At 40.2% G+C, this 23,935-nt stretch overlaps 1 protein-coding gene across 1 annotated transcript; it reads left to right on the top strand.

Moving 5' to 3' along the window:
• The first annotated feature begins 1,319 nt into the window (after positions 1 to 1,319).
• On the top strand, positions 1,320 to 22,900 carry LOC139934800 (sacsin-like). The gene is made up of 4 exons (XM_071929203.1): positions 1,320 to 1,338; positions 2,302 to 2,387; positions 4,135 to 4,393; positions 10,254 to 22,900. The coding sequence occupies exons 1-4, from the start codon at positions 1,320 to 1,322 to the stop codon at positions 22,898 to 22,900; spliced, it is 13,011 nt and encodes a 4,336-aa protein (XP_071785304.1).
• The last annotated feature ends 1,035 nt before the right edge of the window (positions 22,901 to 23,935 follow it).

Here is a 23,935-nt window from a genome sequence, read left to right as displayed (position 1 = left end):
CACCTGGACCACCTGCAATGAAGAACATTACATCTGTTCGTTTTTTATTTGTATTTTTTTGCAATAGTTCCATTTGGTTTTGTTCATGCTTTATGGGGACCTTTACTTAAAGGGAAGGTACACGGTTGGTAATATTGTCAAAGACCAGTATTCTCACGTATCCAAACATAAGCATCAAATAACAAGCCTATGGAAATTTGAGCTAGATTGGTCATCGAAGTTGCGAGAAAATGATGAGAGAAAAAAACACCCTAATTGTTGGGTGCTTTCGATATGAATAATTAAAAAGACTTCTGAATAGAAGTATTTTATTGTTTTAGTGAGACTTATCCTCTTTCTCAAAATCTATGCTACTTCAGACCCTGTTGTCTTCTTAATTGTTAAAGGTGACAGATTCGAATCTGTTTCCCCCCCGCCCCCAAACACACACACACCCACACACACATTGTTTACTAAATTAAAGGGACACACCGGCTCACCGTTTACGCAATTTAGGGGTGAAGAATCATACATAATGTTTTTATAGATGGTTGCTGTAAAAAAAAATCATCAAAATGTCACGTATTTAGCGAAAAAATGATTTTAAAAACCAAAGCGGCCATATAACAAGCTTCCGTTACACGGACTCTTTGAATGTGAATCTTACGTTAGATTTTTCACCATTATTTACATTTTGTAGCGATAATTTGAATACATGATCTTTTTCGTCAATTATTCGTAAATAATTTTGTAATTTTTTTTTTTAAATTTGGTTAAGTAAGTTACTTTTAGACGGCTGAAAGTAAAACTAGCCCGGAAGGTCACGTGATTGTTTGTACCACTTTTTGGTTAGAACAATCACGCGACCTGCGTTTTTGTATTAAAATGCTCAAAAACGGCTAAATTTGATGATTTTTTTTAAGGACTGTTCTTCTTCATTCCTGGAAGACCGTTGAAGTCATATCTTAGTCTATTTTGTAGCCCAAATAGCCCAATTCGGCCGGTGTGTCCCTTTAACAAAGTCAAGTGATCAAAGAAACATTTACATCAATGACAAAATAAGACAAGAAAATTAAATCAACATACATATTTCAAATGACCCATATGTCTGTTAATACTGCTGTGAATATAGAGGAACAGGCAGTGAAACGTGGGCATAATATCTTAGATGGGCAAACATAGTATTGACTGGTTTTTACATCATCCCTTAATGTTGGTCCCAATGCCTCATTTTGATTATTTTATTATTTCAACTGCAGCACTGACAGCATTGTACACTCCTACCATGCTCTAAAACAGTGGAACATTTGACAGAAAGGGTCTCTGTTGTACCACTGAGAATGTCAGACTCAAGTGATGGTAAGTTTATTGATTTGTTTAGAATAAGTATGTGAAGACTAATAAAGATAATTTTTTTTTATAGGATTAGGGTTTTCATATTTAAGACCCATGACACTGTTAATAATATTGTCAAAGACCATTCTTCTCCCTTGGTGTATCTCAACATATGCATAAAATAACAAACGTGTGAAAATTTGAGCTCAAAATGGTCATCGAAGTTGGGAGATAATAACGAAAGAAAAAACACCCTTGTCACACGAAGGTGCTTTCAGATACTTGATTTTGAGACCTTAAATTCTTAATCTGAGGTCTAAAAATAGAATCCGTGGAAAATTACTTCTTTCTCAAAAACTACGTTACTTCAGAGGGAGCCGTTTCTCACAATGTTTTATACTATCAACCTCTCCCCATTACTCGTTGGCAAGAAAGGAGTTATTTTAATAATTATTTTGAGTAATAGTGTCCACTGCCTTTAAATTGTGCTCAACTCGGTCACTCTGGTGTGACTCTCAAGGCGCTCAAACATACCCTGATCATGATGATCACACTGGGCCATTTCATTTAGTTCTTTACCATACCAGCTCCCTTGTGAGTATGAGTGAGATACCTGGTAGTTGACAATCACCTTAATACCGTTTCAGACAGGCGCTCCAGAGTCGCGCCAACCAAATTCTGGATTATGTACGTTCTACTGAAACAATGAGGGGCTGAAGCGACTAGAGTCGAAAGATTGCCTGTTGCAGTCTTTCGGACTGATTTTGGAAAGTCTTGGTGTTAGATGTTGATCATTTCATGAGCGTAGCCAATGAATGTTAAGTGCTCTATATAAATCTGAAAACTCATTTTTTTTCAGTTGACCTTGAGTCGCTCCTGAGTTGTTTGGTTCAGCGAGACGCTGGTGTGCATGTCTGAAACAGGCTTACGTATAGACAATATCCTGCCTTTATTGATTCAATATTTTGTTACTTAATGACAATACAGATGATTTTGGGCAGAAACTGCCGCCTCTTCACATCTACCTGAAGCGAGTTCTTGACAAGTATCCAGAGGGAGGACAGATACTTAAGGTATGTTTTACTAGATGTAGAGTACATTTGTATTAAATTGCAATGTCAAGGAAGACATTGTAGATCTATGACCTCTCAATTTTGAGTGAAAATGTGTTTTGTTGTCTGTCTTAGAGGGAGACGGTGCCTTTGATAGGGGTGCTTGGGGATAGTATGCATGGATGGAAATATCTTTTAAAAGTATGATGTACTGATTCAAGCTTAGCTCCCTAGATTGTGCGGTTTTCCTTTGAGGACTGGTCAGCCATTTTAGGGGGCCAAAAATGTGGGTTTATCTAATGACCAGAGGTATCCTATTGATTCGTGTGTATTCAGTATAGCATGAAGAAGAATGATTGTTCGAATGAGGTAGGCCAAGTATTTCATATTATCTGATGAAATACTCCCTTGGGTGGGGGGGGGGGGGGGGGAATTGCCCTGACAGTTATATTTGGGGGGGGGGGGGCTGGATTACTGGTTAAAATATTTGTGTTCATATGATGTTTATGTGGGACTCCTAGGAGTCTATAATAAAGATTTTTAAAACCTCTCAAAAGAGGTGCTCCAATGTCAAATTCAGTTCTGTGATGCACTCATTTTCAATAGAAAAAATCCTCAACAAGTCACTTAGTCTATAAACTCACTTTAAAAAGGTGTTAATTGTAATGTTCGATACTCTGATACTCCTTTGTTGCTATTTGAACTGTGTCGTGATCGAAAGCACAAAACAAGAGCTGTGAAACAAAGAGGAATGTTTTGTGCTAAGTCAAAGGTCAACTACTATGTACCGAAAGTTACAGATCATTTTATTTGATGGGTGACCCATCAAACTTTTTGGGGGCTTTAAACCATTACACCATTCAATCTTATGGGACTTCAAGTTTTTCCCTCGGACCTCACCGGGATTCTTAATTTTGGTTAAAGATGCTATGTCAGATTTTTGGCCACAAACATTTAAAAATATAGTTTTTGAATGAATTGATATTTCAAAGAGTATCACCCGCTCTAACGAAAAACAGTTTAACGTTTACTTTGAATGGTCAGGAACCATTGTCGGGATCCCGACAATAACTAATTTTTGGCACTTTATTTCACTGCTACTAATAATTGGCCGACTTTTTTTTAACAATGGCTAAAATGAAAGCTTGTAACTTTCTCGACCCCCATCTAAATACCTATTGAATTTTAAATCAAAATTTGTGGGTCAAATCGGCCAAAAATCTGACATAGCATCTTTAAGTGATTGAAACAAACGACCTAATTTGATCTTTGGCCGTTATTAAAAACGTTTCCTAACTGTGTTTAAACTCTGGTAGAGGTCACATGACTTAGTTGGTTTAGTTGATAACATTTTTGAAGCTGAAAAAGCGGGTTCTACTGAACAATAGGGAGGTGTATTGACTTAGGGTGTCATTCCCTAGCGGTCAAGAGCATCAAACTCAAGCTGTGGTGTTTCTGTTCAGCACAGTGTTGGTTCGAATACCCATCGTGACACTTGTGTGCTTGAGAAAGACACTTTAAATTTATTTAAATACTTGTATTGAAACAGGCGTAAATGGATACCTGTAGGGGCAGATAATAATTAAGCTTCGTAGTGCATATTTGTTGCACAGGCTGTATACACTCCAGGGAGCTAGTAATGAAAAAGTAAGGAAGGAATGAAATGGAGCGCCTTCGGTGCAAAAAAAAACGATATAACAATGGATGATTCTTCTTCCTATTTCAAATATACTGAAGTCCCTATTTCTGTTTTGCATTTATTCAACAGGAGCTTGTGCAGAATGCTGATGATGCTGAGGCAACCAAGGTGATCTTCTTGTTTGATAAGTCACAACACTCCAAGGACAAACTCTGGAAAAGTGAGCTGGGTCAGTTCCAAGGTCCAGCCCTGTATGCTTACAACGATGCTGTCTTTGAAGAACCGGACTGGCACAATATCCAACATCCGGAACAGAGTGGAAAGGTTGATGAACTCACAAAGGTTGGGAGGTTTGGTCTGGGTTTCATCTCTGTCTATCACTTGACAGGTTAGTGTTTCCTTCGTTCTCTTAATATTGTTTGCTTAAAATGCACTGTTTGCTTAAAATACACTGGACACCTTTGGTGATTGTCATGGACCAGTTTTCTGACTTTGTGTATCTCAACAGATGCATAAACAAATACCAAACCTGTGAAAATTTGAACTCGATTGGTCGTCGAAGTTGAGAGATATTAATGGAAGAAAAAACAACTTGTCACATGAAGTTGTGTGCTTTCAGACGCTTGAATTCGAGACCTCACAATCAATTTCTGGTTTTTAAAATATCAAATTCCAATATTTAAAGTGATAAACATTCTTCAGAAGGAGCCATTTCACACAATGTTTTTTTCACTATCAACATCTCAACATAGATCGCTAACAAGTTAATTTTATGCTAACAATTTTTTTCAGCAATTACCAATAGTATCCAGTGCCTTTAAAAAGGTGTGTTTATAAATGGGGGAAAGTTGAAATCTGTTCCTATTATATACAAAAGAGTCTGAACTGCTCACTGTCTCCCTCTCTGACATTTTGTCATTGTTCGATTCCCACCCAAGTAATATGCCTTTGACAGAACTTGGGAAATGCACTGATTACGCTGTGCTTCCAATAATATTAAATGGATGTAATTCATAGCTATGTTATGCAAAAACAATCTTATTTAGAAAACAAAAGTTTGACCTGAGTATTAGAATATTCCAAAGGAACATAATGTTGTCAAAAAGTTGCAACCTAAAAACTTCATACATTTTTGTATTTTTTTAAAAAGAAATCACTCTGACTGCAGCTGCAGTTCACATGCTAATTCTCAGCTTGATTATTTTTGACAACATGTGTCTACCAATTGTCATTGAAAGGTGGAACTAAAATTAATATAAGTAACGCAAGCAAATAGGCTTCATTTAAAGAGCTGTAAACAGGCGACTTTGTACTAACTGTTAGATTTCCATTTCATAAGCCTGCTAATCACATAAGCAGACTATAAAAGGATTGCTAACCTTTAAGTGGTATACTGCATGATGTTGGCATGGAAAACGTCACAATGCAAATCCATTGTGAACAGGCAAGACGGCTGCCTTATTTTCTTGCTAACCTGTGATATTTGCTTACACTTTGGCAATTTTTTTCTGCTACAATAAGCACGAAAATTTGCTTACCAAGAAACATCGATTTGAAATTGGGCCCTGGTATGGTTTAAATTTTAAGAGTCATTTCAGGTAAATAGTTGACATACTTGCTCACGGTAAAAAAATGATTTTTTTTTATACTTTGTGGGTGGAAGGGCCTTAGGCTGCAAGTAAACAAAATTGCATTTTCAATTCCATATATAGCCCGTTGCCATGGCTACGGCTCATTTTGTTTTTTGGCCATTTTAGGCCGATTTTGGGTCTGAAAAACTGGTTTTTAGCTCATATTTACAACTCCACCCCACCAAAATGCAAAATTATTTCAAAAAACATTGTATATAACTACAAAGTATCATCCTTTGCCTTCCTTCAGAAAAAAAATTATTGCTTTAAATATCACCCTTGTGCTATTTTTGCATCGTGCATTATAGTATGTTTTTAGAACCTGCAAAATCGCCATTTTTACCCTATTTTTGGACCCCAAAATGTCAACTTGCCAGGGGTCTCAGAAAATTTTCCTTTAGGTTGTGATGAGGGCCAAACATTGGTCTTTTCATATCTGGTGAGAAAAACTTGGGCAATTGTATCCTGTTGTGACAGTATTGCCTCAAAACTAGACTTTTTTCCCCAAAACATGAAAATATGCTCTTTAAGGGTCTTTTCAAATAATACCGTTATTTGTCGTCCACGGTGGGAAAAAAAAGAATATTTTCCTTATACTTTGCGGATGGTAGGGACTTGGGGTCCAAATAAACAAAATTTACATTTCAAATCATTATATAAAACGTTGCCATGGTAACACTTCATTTGTGTTTAGGCCACTTTTGGCCGATTTGGGGGTCTGAAAAACTGTTTTTTAGTTAATATTTACAACTCCACCCCACCAAAAAACACAAATCTTTCATAAAACCTTTTACATCACTATAAAGTATCATCCTTGGATTTACCTGAGACAAAAAGTTATTGATATAAATTTCACCCTTGTGCTATTTTTAGATTGTGCATTAGAGTGTGTTTTTAGAACTTGCAAAATCAACAGTTTTACCATATTTTTTTGCCCTCAAAATTAGTTTTTTTTCCCAAAACAGAAAAATGCATTTTAAATTGTTATAAGTAATAATTCTATCAATCTTGCTTCTCTTTTTAAGCATTCTGTAGGCTTAGTGGATTACCCAACATTGATCAGGAATGATTGAGGACATACGTTTTAGAATTTGCCAAGCCCATCCCCAATCATATTCCTTGAAATTGCATAAAACAATGTTTTGTGAATAGCACCTCTTTTTTGAAAGTGTTCCCTTTCGGTTGTGATTGGGGCGATTATTGGTGTTTTCATGTCTTCTGGGGAGAAACACTTGGGTTTATTGTATCCTGTTGTGAAACTACCTGGCTCAGTAGTATAGTATTTTTTTCAAAATCAATGCATGCTTGTAAAAATCTGGCACTGTTTCAATGCCCTTTGAGTATTGAATACAAAGTTTATATTTAAACATAATGGTATCCAACCAAGCCATAACCAATGCTTTGCCACCGAGAGTTCTTGATTTGGCTATTTTACCTATTGTACAGGCATGATCCCATTGCAAGTAGAGTGCGATGAGCATTCTTTACAAGTTGTCTTTAATACAGGGCCTACCCTCCTTGGTCCCTGCCTGCTACCAATTGTAAAACTTTTCATAGAGATAGAGATCATAAACAATCATGTCCAACACAAATGTGGGAAATTAAAAAGCCTCCGCATAAAAGTGTTGTTAAAAACAATGATACTAATGATTTGCAAGATTGCGCGTAAGAGATCATATAAAAAGAACATGTTGCCTGGGATCGGTCAAGTTGGTCTTTGAAATGCATTTGTAACCGTTTGTTATAAAATGCATATGGTTAGAAACATGTTTTGGGGTGATACTTGTGTGGATCATTGTATTCTACTTTTAAAATATCTTTCTAATCATATGCATTTTGAAATACACGGTTACAAACGCTTTTTAAACACCAACTCGACCGATCCAAGGCAACGTGTTCCTTTAATGAAACAACATTGATAGAAGTTGTAACTACTTGCATCTGCTCAACATAAATAAGTAAGATGCAATTGCAGTGACAAGGGTTTATTCATCCTAGTTTGATTATTTTTTCCATTCACTATCTTACTAATTCATTTGTTATATATGTCTCTGAGAACGATGAACAAAAAACATTGTCAAACATTACCTGCTGAAGTGTTTATCACGTGAAAAATAAACCTTTGTTTTGTTTGCAACAGTACAATTTAAAGGAATCCCACCATGGGTGGGGGAACTGCTTACAGAAGGCTAAGGCAGGTGAATGGCCATTTAGATACTTTGGAGACCGTACTTGCGCACTTTTAGAGCCTCTTTGTTCTGATTGGGTATGGTAGCAGGCAGGGGACCAAGGAGACTGTTATAAGGCCACGTATAGACAACTTGTAAAGAATGCTCATCGCACTACTTCTCTTCTTGCAATGTGAATCATACCTGTACAACTAGGTAAAGTAGTCATGACAAAACAAGAACTCTCAGTAGCAAAGCATGGTTATGGCTTAAAAATAATCACGTTGTACTTGTTACTTTAAAGAGCATGGAAATAGTGTCAGATTGTTTAATAATCATGCTCGTTTTTGTGTTTTATTAATTCAAACTAAGGGATATTTTCGAAATGCATTTTTCTTGTTTTTACAAAAATTACCATGCTTGATGCAGAAGTGTCACAACACCAAAGTGTTTCGCCCCAGCAGACATGTAAACCATAACGATAGCCCAATCACAACCAAAATGGAAATATTCTGAGAACCAATACAAATTTAGACTGCACAAACTTTCTTGATTTGTAAAGGGAATTCAAAAATGTGACTTCCAAAAAAAGAGCCGCTGTTCACAAATCTTTGTTTTATGAAATGTCAAGAAATATGATTGGGGCAGGGCCGAGGTGGGGCAAATTCTAAGATTTAGGTCATCAACAAGTCCCGATCAATGTTGGGTAATGCACTAAGCCTACAGAGTGCTTATGAAGATCTGCCAGATTGATGGAAGTATTACTTCTTTCTGTTATAAATTCAAAATGAAGCAAATATTTCAAAATGCATTTTTCCATGTTTTTTGGGGGAAAAGGGTCTATTTTTGAGACAGTACTGTTACATCAGGATACAATTACCCAAGGTTTTCTTACAATAAATAAAAAGACAAATTTTGGCCCTATTCAAAACCAAAAGAAAAATGTTCTCCTGAAAAGAAAAAAAAATTGAGGGCAAAAATATGGGGAAAATGTTGATTTTGCAAGTTCTAAAAACATACTCTAATGCACGTCCAAAAAAAAGCACAAAGGTGAAATTTAAAGCAATAATTTGTTGTCTCAAGTAAAGCCAAGGATTATAATTTGTAGTGATGGAAAAGGTTTTATGAAATACTTTTGTTTTTTGGTGGGGTTGAGTTGTAAATATTAACTAAAAACAGTTTTCAGACCGTCCCCCAAATCGGCCAAAAGTGGCCTAAACACAAATGAAATGTTACCATGGCAACGTATTATATAATGATTTGAAATGTAAAATTTGTTGTTTTGGACCCCAAGTCCCTACCATCCACAAAGTATCAGAAAAATTTTCCTTTTTTTTCAACGTGGACACGTATGTCAATATTATTTGAAAAGACCCTTAAAAAGCATTTTTTCACGTTTTGGGGAAAAAAGTCTAGTTTTGAGGCAGTACTGACACAACAGGATACAATTGCCCAAGTTTTTCTCACCAGATATAAAAAGACCAATATTGGCCCTAATCACAGCCGAAAGGAAAATTTTCTGAGACCCCTGGCAAGTTGACATTTTGGGGTCCAAACATAGGGTAAAAATGGCGATTTTGCAAGTTCTAAAAACATACTATAATGCACGATGCAAAAATAGCACAAGGGTGATATTTAAAGCAATAATTTTTTTTCTGAAGGAAGGCAAAGGATGGTACTTTGTAGTGATATACAAGATTTTTTGAAATAATTTTGCATTTTGGTGGGGTGGAGTTGTAAATATGAGCTAAAAACCAGTTTTTCAGACCCCAAAATCGGCCTAAAATGGCCAAAAAACAAAATGAGCCGTAACCATGGCAACGGGCTATATATGGAATTGAAAATGCAATTTTGTTTACTTGCACCCCAAGGCCCTTTCACCAACAAAGTATAAAAAAAAATCATTTTTTGACCGTGAGCAAGTATGTCAACTATTTACCGGAAATGACTCTTAAAAGCTTTATTCGTGGACTCTGTTCAGCAGAGGGTGGGTTCGAGCCCGGGTCGTGAGACGTAATGAGTAAATGGGTACCTGTGAGGGCAGAGATGGTCCTAGTGGTTAGCTATGTAGCGCACATTTGTTGAACAGGCTGTATACTCCTTAGCGAGCTGAGACGGTTTCCGGAATGAATTAAATGGCCCAGTGACAAGGGGTATTAATGTTCAAAACGCTTGAGGCGCCCTTCAGTTGTGCAAAGGGCTATTTATCTAAAAATAAATTACAATTTTTGTTATTATTTACACATAAGTATAGAACATAGGTGAAAAATGCAACACAAACCATATTAACCCATTGTACCTCAACAGGTTCCTTGCTACAAGGTCTCAAAGCTTACAATTACACAGTAAGCAAGGGCAGCTTGTTTTTTAATCTAAACTAGCCCAAAGTTTCACCAGTTTAACTTGACAATCTTTCTTTAAACTTTTTTGTACCTTAATCTGTTTCCAGACCTTCCATGCATCCTAAGTGGAAAGAAGATTGGGTTTTTGGATCCACTGGAAAAGTACTTCAACTACAATCCTCACACCCAAACCAAGTATGTCGGAAAACGAGGTAAGAAATGGAACGTTAAAGCGGAACTGCTGGAGAAATTTCGAGGGCAGTTTTCTCCCTTTCTTGTTGACTTATTCCGTTGTGCTGAATCCAGTTTTGGGAAAGGACATTTTGAAGGAACTATTTTCCGGTTTCCACTTCGTACAGAGGTTTCACATATCAGTAAGACTGTGTACACAGATGACCATCGAGTGCTTGACCTCTTCAGGTCTTTTGAAACAGATTCAGAGCTGTCTCTACTGTTCCTAAAGCATGTCCAATCCATTGAAGTCTATGAAAGGGGTCATGTTTATGAGCAGCCTCGACAAATCTACAAAGTACATGTTACTCCTGGTGACCGTCCACACTTGACCATTCAAAGACGAGACTTTTTGACAAGAGTTCCAGAGATGCAAGACTTTCATACGGTGACATGTATGAATATAGAGAAGCAGACAGATGCTGGCTCTTGCATCAGCAGGTTCATTACAGTAAATGCCATAAAGACAAAAAACACCTCACAGCAACTTCAACAACTCATCAGTGATGATGATCTGAAGTTAGTACCCTGGATGGGTCTAGCCATTCAGGTCGGCATACGTCAGGATTCAGTAGGTGCCAGTAGGAGTGATGGTCGAGTGTTCTGTTTCCTGCCACTACCTAGTAGTGAGCAAACTGGTTTACCTGTCCACATTCATGGCTATTTTGGCCTGGGTGACAACCGTCGGAGCCTTAAATGGCCAGATCGAGAGTCTCAGCATGACAAGAATGCCATTTGGAACAAGCTTTTGGCAACAGAAGTATTTCCTGATGTCTACAGAAAAGTGATTCTTGCTTCAATAGAGAAAAGCAAAGAACCAACTGGTGCAGTCAGACCCGATGATGTCTACAGAGCCTGGCCATGTCGGGAGAGTATCAAAACGGAGTGGTCAGAGGGTGTCAAAACATTCCTGCAGATGCTTAGGAATGATGCAATCTTCTTCACTGATCACAATGGTGGCTGTTGGATGAAGGCAAACGAGGTATACGTGGACACCCAAAAGAACCCTCTGCTCACTAAGATACTAAAGCATAAGGGACATCCAGTCGCACATCTTCCCAGCCATGTTACTGCATCTCTTAGCTGGGCAGGTGTACAGTACCATATTATAACACCCTCGGTTATTCGTTTATGTATCCGGAATGATCCTCTCCAATACCTATCACGAGCTGAGAAGCTTCAACTTATAGACTATGTTACGAGTGACACACGATCTGATCTGACCAATCTCTATCTACTGCCATTACAGGATGGTACATTTACTTTGTTCTCGCAAAGATCACCCACAGTGTACATTGCCAGCAGTAAGAATCCAAGAGATCTCATTCCAAATGCAGAGGCAAGGTTTGCTGCAAGTGACATGCCAGCAGTGTTGAAATCTCCACGAGTAGTATCCTCCACTCAGCTGAAGAACCTTGAGGTCGATGATATACTTCCACTTCTTCAACAAATACTTCCAAGTACTTGGGTTAGAGGGACAGAAGTAAAAGTCCAGTGGACTCCAGGACGCAAGAAACACCCCTCCATTCAATGGTTGACTGAGATGTGGAACTGGCTGACAAAGAATCAAACCCTCCTCGAGAAATTCAGAGATATTCCACTCATTCCCCTTCTAAACAACACATTTCTCACCAAGCTGCAGGGAAATTGTATCATATATCGCACCCATCAGCAATGGGGTGCTGATTTGACTGAACGTGTCTGCTTATTTCTTGAAGGCGTTGGGGTAGTTGTACTGCGTGATGATCTTCCTGTGTTTATTGCGAGGCACCCTACTTTGACCGACTACATCCGCTTTCCAACACCTGATGGAGTGCTGAGTGTCTTAAATGTTCGCAGACAAAGTGTCAACATAGAAAGATATGTAGCAAACATGACATCTTGTGATAAAAACGAACTGAGACGTTTGTTTGGCAATTTACGGCAAGTTTTTTCTGAACAAATACATTTGTTGAGACTGTTGCCCATGTTTTTAACAAGTGATAACAGTTACATTGCAGCAGGTAAAGGCGTGAGATCAGTTCCATGCAAGTTCAATGGGATCCCAGTCAAGCGTCTAAAGAAATGTCGAATTATCATTCAGGACAGCTCTGATGACAACCTAGTAACTCTGTTGGGTATCCACAAGGAATCAGCTGTTGAGCTTCTGTCCAATAATATCCTACCTGCTGTTGCTGATCGATTCTACAATGAAGATGAATCCATGACAATTATGTCTTGGGTGTTAGCAAACCAAGAATATGATGGTTTAGTTCAGCACTTGAAGTTCATACCCACTGACAAGTCCCTCAGACTGGCAAGTCCCTCTGAGCTATTTGAACCAAGTGGTCAGCTTTTATTGCTGTTTGGGTCCTCACATGTGTTTCCAGTCAAGGACTATTCAAAGGGTAAACTTCTCAATCACCTGAAACGGGTTGGTCTAAAGAATGAGTCTTGTGTCACCTCTAGTGACCTGTTGAATGTGGCAATCAAATTGGCAAGAGGGCAAGAATTGGGGCACGCAGACGTTGGAAGAGCACAAGTGTTTCTTAATCACATCAACCGCTTCCCTCATCTGTTAACTCAGAATGTTTCCAGTAACAGGATAACTAAACCATTGCACAAGTTCCTTGAAGATTTGTATTGGGTACCATGCGAGGGTTCATCTCCATCTCAGTACCCTGTCTCAGCTGGTTGGTATGGTAATAACAACACACTGTACTCACCACGTCAAGTTGGGTTGATCGAGTCAGCCATGTTGCAAGGTTCTGTGGTTCCTCTCATCAGAGTGCAAGGTATTCGACAAGAGGTGCTGAATGTCTTCAACTGGAGTGCACAGCTTGATCCCAGAAACTACCAAAAGGTTGGAAATGTTGTGCACCAGTTAAAGAATGTTGTGAGCAACTTTGCGTATCCAGCTGGGATACCTACCGTCTCCAATGCAGTACATGAGATATATGGGTTCCTTAGCAGAGCCTCAGACCAGCATCTGAATCACCTGTTCCAAACCATTATTACTTCAGAACCATGGGTATGGCATGGTGCAGGGTTTACAACCCCAGACAAAATGGCGTTAACTGCTGGGACACTTCAGATTAACCTTAAGCCGTACCTCTTCATCGTACCAGACACTATAAAACAACATGATGGTTTCCTTGCTCGAATGGGAGTCCAACAAACTTTTCTGGAAAATTGCCTCATGGTGGTTCTGTTGCAAATTCAGATGAAACATGCAGGTCAACATGTATGTGATCAGAGATGCGTAAAAAGTGACGAAGAACAGGTACACAGTATCTTGAGATACATTACAACCTTACCAGATTTTGATGCAGAGACGTCAGACCTGTTAGTTCCTTGCAGGGCTTTAGTAGCACGAGCCAGTTGTCTCCATATGATGGAAGCATCCACGTGTCTATACGTAGACGAGGAGAGACTATTGAAACAGATTTCGGATGGGAATGACGAAGCAGAATTTGACAGACGCATTATCCATAAGTCGATATCCAATGATTTGGCTCAGCGTTTGGGTGTACAGCCATTAAGCCTTGTCTATGCTCCATCTGAGGCTATAGATTATGGATACGAAGCGGCAGGCCCTTATGAGACAACAGTTAACGCTATTAAGCGTAATCTTGATATGTACAAGAAAGGAGTTGACATCTTCAAGGAGTTGATCCAGAATGCTGATGATGCAGGAGCCACTAAAGTCAAATTCCTCATCGATTGGCGCAGAAATGAAGAAACCGCAAGTGATCTTCTGAGCAGTGGAATGAAAGCATGTCATGGTCCGTCGATCTGGGCTTATAATAACGCAAGATTCTCAAGGGAGGATATCGAAAATATCTGCAGTATAGCATCACAGAGCAAGAAAGACAAGCTTGATAAAGTTGGGAGGTTTGGATTAGGCTTCACTTCAGTTTATCATCTCACAGATGTCCCTAGTGTAGTCAGCGGACCCTATGTGTTGATTTGTGATCCTAGAACTACACATCTCGGACATCGTATACAGCCTTGGCAGCCTGGTATTAAACTAGATTTGACCATTCCAAGTCATATCCGAACACTCAAGTCGCATCCAAACCAGTTCCAACCTTACAATGGTATCTTTGGCTGCAACCTTGCAACATCTACTGCTGGATTTGACCACACCTTGATCAGACTACCCCTACGTACACTCGAAGAAGCCAATGAACAGCGCAACAAACTAGCTGATGGTGTCTTTGATTCAAATGACGCAGTCAAACCAATGATAGAGTCTTTGAAGAAAGCTTCCTCTACTCTCCTACTCTTCACTCAAAACGTTGTCCATGTTAGTGTTCATGAGCTTGACTCCAAAAATCCTTGCGATACTAATAGAGTGATGTCTGTTAATCTGGAGAGGGTGCAACAGATGCCTCGCTCAATTTCAGGTCGAGAAGAAGGCATGAAAACAGAACGCAATCTCCTTGCGGCAACAGCAGCATGCAAGGAGGACTCCAGTTTACCTATCCCAGAGACAACCATGATTGTGAAGGTCACCCAGAAGACATATGCATCGAACAAAATCAAGAAAAAATGTTCTCAATTTATCATCAGTTCATGCATGGTGCAGGGTAAAATCTTACAGTTAGGAGAATCTGTTGATGGCTGCAGGGCCGGGGTTCTCCCATGTGGTGGTGTCGCAGCTGAACTAGTCGCCGGTGTCCAAGGACTAGCACCAAAACCTGTTGATGGTAAAGCTTTCAGCTACCTGCCACTTGAAGTCTCAACAGGTCTTCCCTTTCATGTCAATGGCAATTTCCTGCTTCAGCCCAATCGCCGCCAGCTTTGGAGCAAACCGTCCTCGACATCAGGTGAATTCGAAGCGCGCTGGAACATTTGTTTCATAAAGTCAGTCTTATCCAAAGCACTTTTCAATCTTCTCCAGGATCTTCAAACTTTGCAGAGCCAAAATGTCGTTGATGCACGAGATTTCCAGAGTTTGTGGCCAAGAGGTTCAAAGTGTGCAACTGATTTTTGCTCCATTGTCGACAAATTTTATCATACATTGGGCAGTGATCAAGGTGCACCTGCAGTGATATTCAATGGCAATCAATGGGTTACAGTGAATGGCTGTTTCTTCACTGAATGGGACCAATCTGATTCAGAAGTTCTGAAAGCCAGCGTTATTACACTCTTACGTCAGAAGCTTTACCCCCGAAGCTGGGTTGAGTTGGAGCCGGACGTGCTGTCTAGCATTGCTTGTCAAAGAAACACCTTCAATGTAAGTCGGTTTCTTCGAGAATTGTTCTTTGAAATGCTTGAGGGAGGCGCCATTGAATCTCGTCACAGAGACATTGTTGTCCTGCATCTGTTAGATCTTCGTGTTGGTGAAAGAAGAGTTACTGAGTATGATTTTTATCTTAAGAATACCGACTGCATTCCTCATTCTGAAGATGAAGATGACCTTGTAACTCCTGATAGGTTAGTTCATCCTAATACACTTATCGGATCTTTGTACTGTGACGATGACAATCGCTTCCCTCACGGCGAGGAATACCGCAGGGAGGTCCGCCTTCTCTCCTTGAAAGAACTAGGTATGGCTTTTGATGATCTACCCTGGGATGATGTGTGTGAAAGAGTTGAGTCAATCCGTATGAACAGAGACTATGACCAGAAGATTAAAAATCTTCTAAGGTTCATCACTGACAAGTTGAGAAGTCAAGATACCCCCACAGCTGAACAGAAGAAACGAATCCACAATGCAGAGTTTCTTCCTGTGTTGTCAAAGCCCAATGATTACCCGTCTGTATGGTGTAAGAGCGACTTGGAGTTAATGTCAGCAGCTTCTCTGTATGAGTCCAGACAAATGTTCTTAATTGGCTCTGTCCAACCATTACTAGATGAGGGTAGACTTGGATCTGAAGCAGTGAATCCAAGCGTCAAAGGCTTCTTGGGGTTTGGTGAAAAAGAGGTATCTGTCAGTGACGTCATAAATCAGCTTGACAGTCTGATTAATGGGACGAAGACGGTCACACAACAGACATTCCACATGGCGCACAAAATATATTTATTCCTCCAAGATGCATTCTGCAGCGATAATGTCACAGGTCGGAATTTTGAAAAGCTTTGTTCCCTCAAATTTGTTCTTTGCGAAGGTGCATTTAGAACTTGCAGTCAACTTGCATTTAAGTACACTGGCAAAAGTGGACCATACTTGTTTCAAGTTCCTGCAGATTTACGTCGCTTGGAGACACTGTTGCTCCGTTGTGGGGTGAAACAAGATTTTGATATCAATGACTTCCTTCAGTCTCTGCACAGTTTGAAAGAAGACTTCAAGGAGAATCCTCTCACAGAAGTGGCCGTTAAGACAGCAAAGACAATGACAACAGAAGTTGTTTCTATCCTTGAAAAGGGTCAAGATAACATCGCAAACTACCCAGATTTACAAGAACAGGGTATGTTTGTATTGGATGATCATTGCGTTTTGCGAAGACCATCAGATCTAATCTATGATGACATGCGGTGGGTCACAAAAACTGCCGTTAGCAACTACACCCATTCTTCTGTATCACAACATGGTGCAGAAACTATCGGGATCAAAACTACCAGGCAGATGAACTTGGAGAATTGCTCCTCTTCAAAGGGCTTTGAATCCGAGTTTGGTCAAAAAGAAAAGTTGACAGACCGCCTCTTTAATATCTTGAGGTCTTATCCGTCTGTTTCAGACGTATTCAAAGAGCTGCTACAAAACGCTGATGACGCTGGAGCTACAGAAATTCACTTTGTGTATGATCCTCGCAAGCACAAGTCAGAAAAAGTTGTATCCGCTGCCTGGGCTGAGGTGCAAAAACTTCCTGCACTGTGTGTGTTCAATGATAAATCCTTCACTGAAGCAGATATCAAGGGAATTCAGAAAGTAGGGGTTGGTGGTAAGAGAGAGGACATTTCAACTACTGGGCGATTTGGAATTGGCTTCAATGCTGTGTACCATCTTACTGATTGTCCAAGTTTCCTGAGTAACAAGGACACCCTGTGTGTGTTTGATCCTCTCCTAAAGTATACTGCAGGAGCAGATTCATCCTGTCCTGGCAGAATGTATGATACAAACGAAGACTTTAGACAGAAATTCCCTGACATGGTGTCTGGATATCTTGAAGATGAATTCAATGATCTTGAAGGAACAATGTTTCGCTTCCCACTCAGAGAAAAACCTTCTGCCATATCAAATGAATGCTTTAGACCAGGTGAAGTTAAAGCCTTGCTTGACGAGTTTCAGACTGTCTCAGATGAAGCTTTGCTCTTCCTCAACAACATCAAGAAGATCACAGTATCATGCATTGATGAGGTTACCAACAAACTGGTAGAGAAATATTCCACCAATGCGACATTTTCAGACAAGGACAACAATTACCGTGCCAAGCTTGCAGAACATGTGAAGCTTTTCAAAAGTGATCCCCATGAAGCCATTCCACCATTGTGTCACGTGTACAGCCTTGATATACAAGACTCGCAGGGTCGCAAGGAAAAATGGATGGTGTCTCAGATGGTCGGCTTTGAAGAAGGCGAGGTTGACGGTTGTCGAGGTTCAAATACTCAGCTTCCAAGGGGAGGCGTAGCAGCACGTATGAGTAAAGAAAGAGTTGGGAGTTCGCAGCAGATGCATCGAGCATACTGTGTTCTTCCAATACCTATCTGCACCAAACTCCCCGTGCATGTGAATGGCATGTTTGAACTTGATTCATCCAGGAAATATCTTTCTAAAGGGAAAGACTACAAACCGATGGGAAGTAAGGATGATGAGGGTGAACTGATTCACAAATGGAACAGTCAACTGATCACCGGTGTGATTGCTCCAGCTTATGCTAGATTGTTGGAGGAAGCAGGTACTAGGATACTGCAAGAGTGTAGGACGAATAATTATCAGTCTATGCGCCTCTTGTTATGGTATGATGATCTCTTCCCAAAGGATTTAGAGAACTTACATGAAGAATGGCGTTTGCTTGCCACAGCTACACTTCGGTACATCAGTCAGAAAAACTTGGAAGTGCTACCTGTTGCACGTCAGAAGGATAGCGAATTAGAGATAACTCTCCACCATGTCAACACTGCTTCAAGCCATGCATACTTTGATGACCTGAGATTGAAAGATGCTCCACAACACACAGGTCCTTCTGAAAAGAAAACACCATGGTCCACCATCTTAAAAACATTCTTGCTAAGAGTGGGCTTCAACTTGTTAAACAGTTCTGTACAACTGTGTCGTGCATTCCAAGGTTGTGGCATCAAAGCAGAGTTTTTGTCTCCCCAGGCAGTTGTGAGGCACCTGTCATGTAACCCTTTTATCGATCCGTCTTCACCGGTTCCTCTAAATCGTACGGCTTTCCAAGACATGGATACTTTTTCTGCGATGTTCAAGTACTGCCTTGAGGGTATCACACAGCCAATTGATCTGAATGGTCTACCGTTGCGTCTCACGAACGACAACAAGGTTGGAGTGTTTACTACACTAGATGGACTGTACGTAAGCTCGCATTGTTATGTGCTTCCCAACTTGAAACAACTGTTTCTTCACAAGAAAATTGTCCATTTGTGTTCCACTTGGCTTCGACAAAACAAATCAGAAGATGAGGCTTATACCAGTGGGATTTTCAAGAAGTTCACTGTCTCTGAACTTGCCGTGCACCTGGTAAGCTATCTGCCTCAAGACTGGCGAGGCTGTACTCATCACATGAACTGGACACCAAAAAGAAATGGACATCCTCCTGATTTATGGCTGAGCAACTTGTGGAGGTTCGTTAACAGTGAAACAACTAAAGAAAATGCAAAATCATGCCTCCAGCCCATCCAGGAGTGGCCGTTATTCCCTACTACAACAGGGAAGTTGGTGTCGCCTGCAATGTCAAAAACCTTGTTGTTCCTTGATGGTTTCTGTGATACCCCAACTCGTGAAAGGGTTGCTGAAGTACTGAAGAAGTTGGGTGTTCCAGACCTTTCGATGAAACATATGCCGCCGCCTCCACGATCTGACTTAATTGGGCTTTTGAGAAAATATTTAGCCCTGCCTGTCAACCAAGAGATGGTTGTAGATGTGATTAAGTTTATGATGGAGACTGACAGTGAGATTGGAAATCTTTCACCTATCGAGAGTAACACCTTGCTCCAGTACCTTCAGGAGGGCCACGAGTCGTTTTCTGATGACAATATCCAAACAATTAAGAAGTTGTCAATTTTCGAACGGCTAGATAACAAAATGATCAGTCTTCAGTCCTACGAACACTACCATACAATTGAAGGCTATAGCTTACTAGACGTTGAGGCTAGAACATGGATGAAACATCTGAACTGTGTGTTCTTGCATCCCAGTCGGCAGTTGGGTTTGTTTTATGGTAGACTTGGTATTTCTCCCATCACACATGCTGAGATTTACTTGAATTTCATACTTCCAAATTTCAACCTACTCACCCTGGAGTCCAAGGTTTCGCATCTCAGGAAAATTAATGACAACATTTTGCCATATTCTCCTCCTGATGTGCAAAAAGCCATTATTGAGAAGCTTTCTCAAATCGCATTCATTCCTGATAGCTCGGGCACATTAAGAAATGTGGATTACTTCTTTGATCCATACAATGTAGTCTTCAAAGCCATGGTTGACCCAAACGAACTACTACCCGAATCGATGGAAATACTGAAGCACTTTCTCACTAAGCTCGGTCTTCACAATGAAGTCACTCAGGAGCTGTTTGTCAAGTTTGCCAAAATAATAGAATCCCAAGCAATTGCGGTGAAAAGTACCAGTCAGCTGAATAACCTGTTTGACAGAGCTAAAGTTCTCACACGTGAGCTGCACTTTAATGAGAGTCTTTGCGATGTGTCCTTCCTACGTGGAATTTCAGAGATCAAGTTTGTTCCATCAGTTCCGATAAAGCAAGAACTGATCGACATTCATCCTGCTGTATCTGATGGTCAAGAGCTGCATCCATTCATCGCCTATCGAGGATCAATGCCAGAAGAATACGTTCATCTTGTCTGGTCAGTCGTTAAGCTTCTACCCGGTTGGTCTGTGCCGTCAAAAAACGCAAAAGTTAAGAAAGACATCACCATGCACGATTGTCTTGGCATTGCTCGTGAAGTTGTTCTCGATAAGGCACTGAGTCATATCCAAAATGTATGTGGGCGAATGCAAGAAAAGAATGCCATCCTCAAAGAGGACACATTATCCCGTCATATAAGAAGTACTTTTCAGAAGGTTATGGAGGAGGTATTGACATTTCTTCAAGAAAGTAAACAAAAGCACGGAGACAAGTTGAAGAAGCGTTTATACCACACTCCTCTTTGCTTGGTAGATGACGGAAAGGTCCTCATCAGAGCTGATCAGCTGGTGTTCAATATGACAGAACGTGAAGAGAAGACACTTAGGCCATATTTGTACAAAGCACCGAGGGATCTGGCAGACTACGACACTCTCATACGGTTTCTTGGGGGTCAGGAGCGTTGCTCTTTTGATCAACTAGCATCGGTCTTATCATCCATACAGAGGGAATGTAAAAGTCAACGCCTCACTCCTAATGAAGATAAGAAAGTTGAAACTGCAGTGACATCTCTCTTTGTACTACTTGACAGCACCAAAGGGTCTTGTAAGATAACAGTCACTGAGCTGTACCTCCCGAATTCAAAAAATCTGATGAGGAAATCTTCACATCTGTATTATGCAGACCCGCATCTGATGGATCACTTGAAATTAGTTTCTACTGACAAGGAGTTTTTGATTCCCCTGAAGCAATATGGATTTGAAGTCAATGACGAGGTGGGTCTTATCGAGCTTCTTCCCGAATCCTTGCGTCCTAAGAATCTGGGGAGTGAGATGCATGAAAATGTACATGAAGATAACGAAGACTGCCCTGCTGGACAGGACTGTCCATATCTAGAACATATCAAGAGGATGGTGAACTCGGTGGAGATGACACGAGTGTTGCTTAGACTCCTTCACCGCCAACTAGATAAACCGCCAGATGCAGAAACAAAACACTGCATCGAACAGCTACAGAATTTTGATAAATTCTGTTGCAAGAGTGAACTGCTAATTGGTGTGTTTGACTCCGAAGGAAAGATGCTTGCAAACCGATTATCATCAGCTCACGCTTTTTATGACAATACCTGTGTGTATCTGGAGCATAGTTGGCCACTTAAAGGGGGATTGGTGTTTAAACAGATTGCAGACTGCTGCAATAAGGTCATTGGTCAATTGATTAATTCTGACAACACGAGCCTTCTTCAAGCTGCTCTCCAGTGCCCGACTCCGAATGACATGAATGGCGTATTAAGCAAATCACAAATTCCCGAGTACGATACCACAACACGAGCTTTGCAGCCAGATGATAATGCACCTGGAACCATAGTTCCCAGTGATATTCGACATCTACTTGATAGAGACCCTTACAATCGGTTCGACGAAGAAGACATTGTGGGATACGAGCGTTCGTTGGGAGACGTTTGCATTCCCGTAGATGAGTGCACTGCACTGGGAACAGAAGAGTTTTTACCTGTGGAGTCGGAGCATCCGTCAGACGAGTCTACTGAAATAGTTTTTGCCAAAATTGTTGGACAGGTTGGCGGGAGTGATGCGTCTACCGGGTTGTCCAGACAATTCAAAATCGACATCGGGCTTAAAGAACCCATCATTGTCAAGGTAACAGCACTGTACAAGTTCCTGCGACCTCAAGAAAAACCTGACCTGACTGTCGTTTCCTTCACTGGCGACCCAACAGCTGAAGTTCCATCGATGCCATCTGATGGGTGCGTACCAGAAGTGTTCAAGAACTACAAAGACAAAATTAGGAATCAGCTTAAGGAAGCCTTTGATTTGCCAGATGAAGAGGCAAAACAAGTTATAAAGCGTCTGTACCGTACGTGGCATCCAGACAAGAACGTCGGTTTCGAACAAGTTGCAAATGAAGCGTTTAAATTCCTGAAATCAGAAATTGATAGACATGAAAAGGGACGCAACTACCGAGAGAAGTACTCCAAGTGGGAGATGGGTGCAAGAAGGGACAGAGAGGAAGCTGAACGATACCAGAAGAGATACTACGAGCAACAACCCCGAGCCAGTCAAAGGGCCTCATCTCATTTTGTTCCACCTTCCTTCAGCAAGGACACACCAAACCCTCGTAGTGCACGTTTGTGGTTCCGACAGGCTGAAGAGCATCTCCACAATGCTGAACAAACAAATAGTGACTTGCCAACCCATGTACAGTGGATTGCCTTTCAGATCCATCAAGCAGCAGAAATGGCTCTCAAAGCAGCTCAGTTCAGTCTTGACGGTCGTCCTGATGAGAGCAGTAATGACTTGACATCTCTTGCACGGAAAGTCTGTCAACACCAAGACGTGACGTCCAGGGAGGTGTTGACTGTTGTAGGTGGCTTGATTCGTCTTGGATGTGACTTCATCAAACCACGCCAGCCTGACAATCCCAACTCAAAGACAAGTGTGCAGACATATCAAGACTTCGAATCCAGCATAGCACTCCAGCTCTGCAAAGAATTGCTGGATCTTGTTAGGGACATCATTGGGATAAGGGTGTTCTAAAGTTTTGAAATGGTTTTTGGTGAAACAAAAATAAAATTTCAATAAAGGCTACTTGTATCATAGAGTTACAAGTACATGTGTGTAATGGTGTTTTGTCATAATCGATCTCATGATCTGTGAATCGGAACGCTGATAACATTTCCATTACGTCATTTGTTGTGACGCCATTTTTTCATGACGTCATTTTTCATAACGAAAATTTTTCATTACGTAATCTTTGTAGATTCTGATTTAACCCTAAGAGCACAAAGAATAATGTTTTACCCAAGTTATTTTCTTTAGTCTCTGCGGTTCAATGTTAGTATTAGCCTTAATTCTTATTTGAAAGCATTGTCCCAAGAGAGATTTGCCTATAAATATGAGCCGTTATAAACAAATATACTCACCAGTATAGTGCTGATAACAATACAAAATGTATTCAATCAAATGGATGACTTTTTTTGTAGATTGAGATTTGTGTCTCGCGATATGCAGAACTAAGATATCATAACCTAGTTTACAAACACAAAGTATAAAATCGGCCGATTTTTAACTATTTGTGTATTTAAGCATATGTAGTTCAACCATGAAATTAGTTCATGCTGAGTCGTGTATCTGTGTTTATCTTTTTTGCTCAGCAAAAGCGGAGACTTTATTGAGTCCGTTTCTTGATGTATACAGTTTTATTGCTCAGTTTTGAAATAATTATAAGTTTTTGTACGAGTTACTACTGGTAATGTGTAGCTTCTTTGGTACTCTATTATACTTGTAAATATGAAGTTATTTTCTGAACGTTTTTCGTGAACGAGTGAAATAACCCTGTTTATTTTTTTATTTTTTTACCGGAAACATACATTCTGTTTTAACATGACACAGGTCTACCACCTAAACAAGTAGGCCTTAAATTGTTCCATACACTGACTACGAAGTATGCATGCACTTGGATGCATTGCAATACTATAAGCTTTCATAGTTTACTTATTATTTTGAAATCATGATGCTTTCAAGACCTGTTACAACTACGCAACCTGCTAAGTTTACCACTTTTCCCCAAAC

The sequence above is a fragment of the Asterias amurensis genome, chromosome 3, assembly GCF_032118995.1.
Source record: "Asterias amurensis chromosome 3, ASM3211899v1".
Taxonomy (NCBI): Eukaryota; Metazoa; Echinodermata; class Asteroidea; order Forcipulatida; family Asteriidae; genus Asterias; species Asterias amurensis.
The sequence above is the reverse complement of the archived record's forward strand: the minus strand, read 5'-3'. Positions and strand labels throughout refer to the sequence as shown.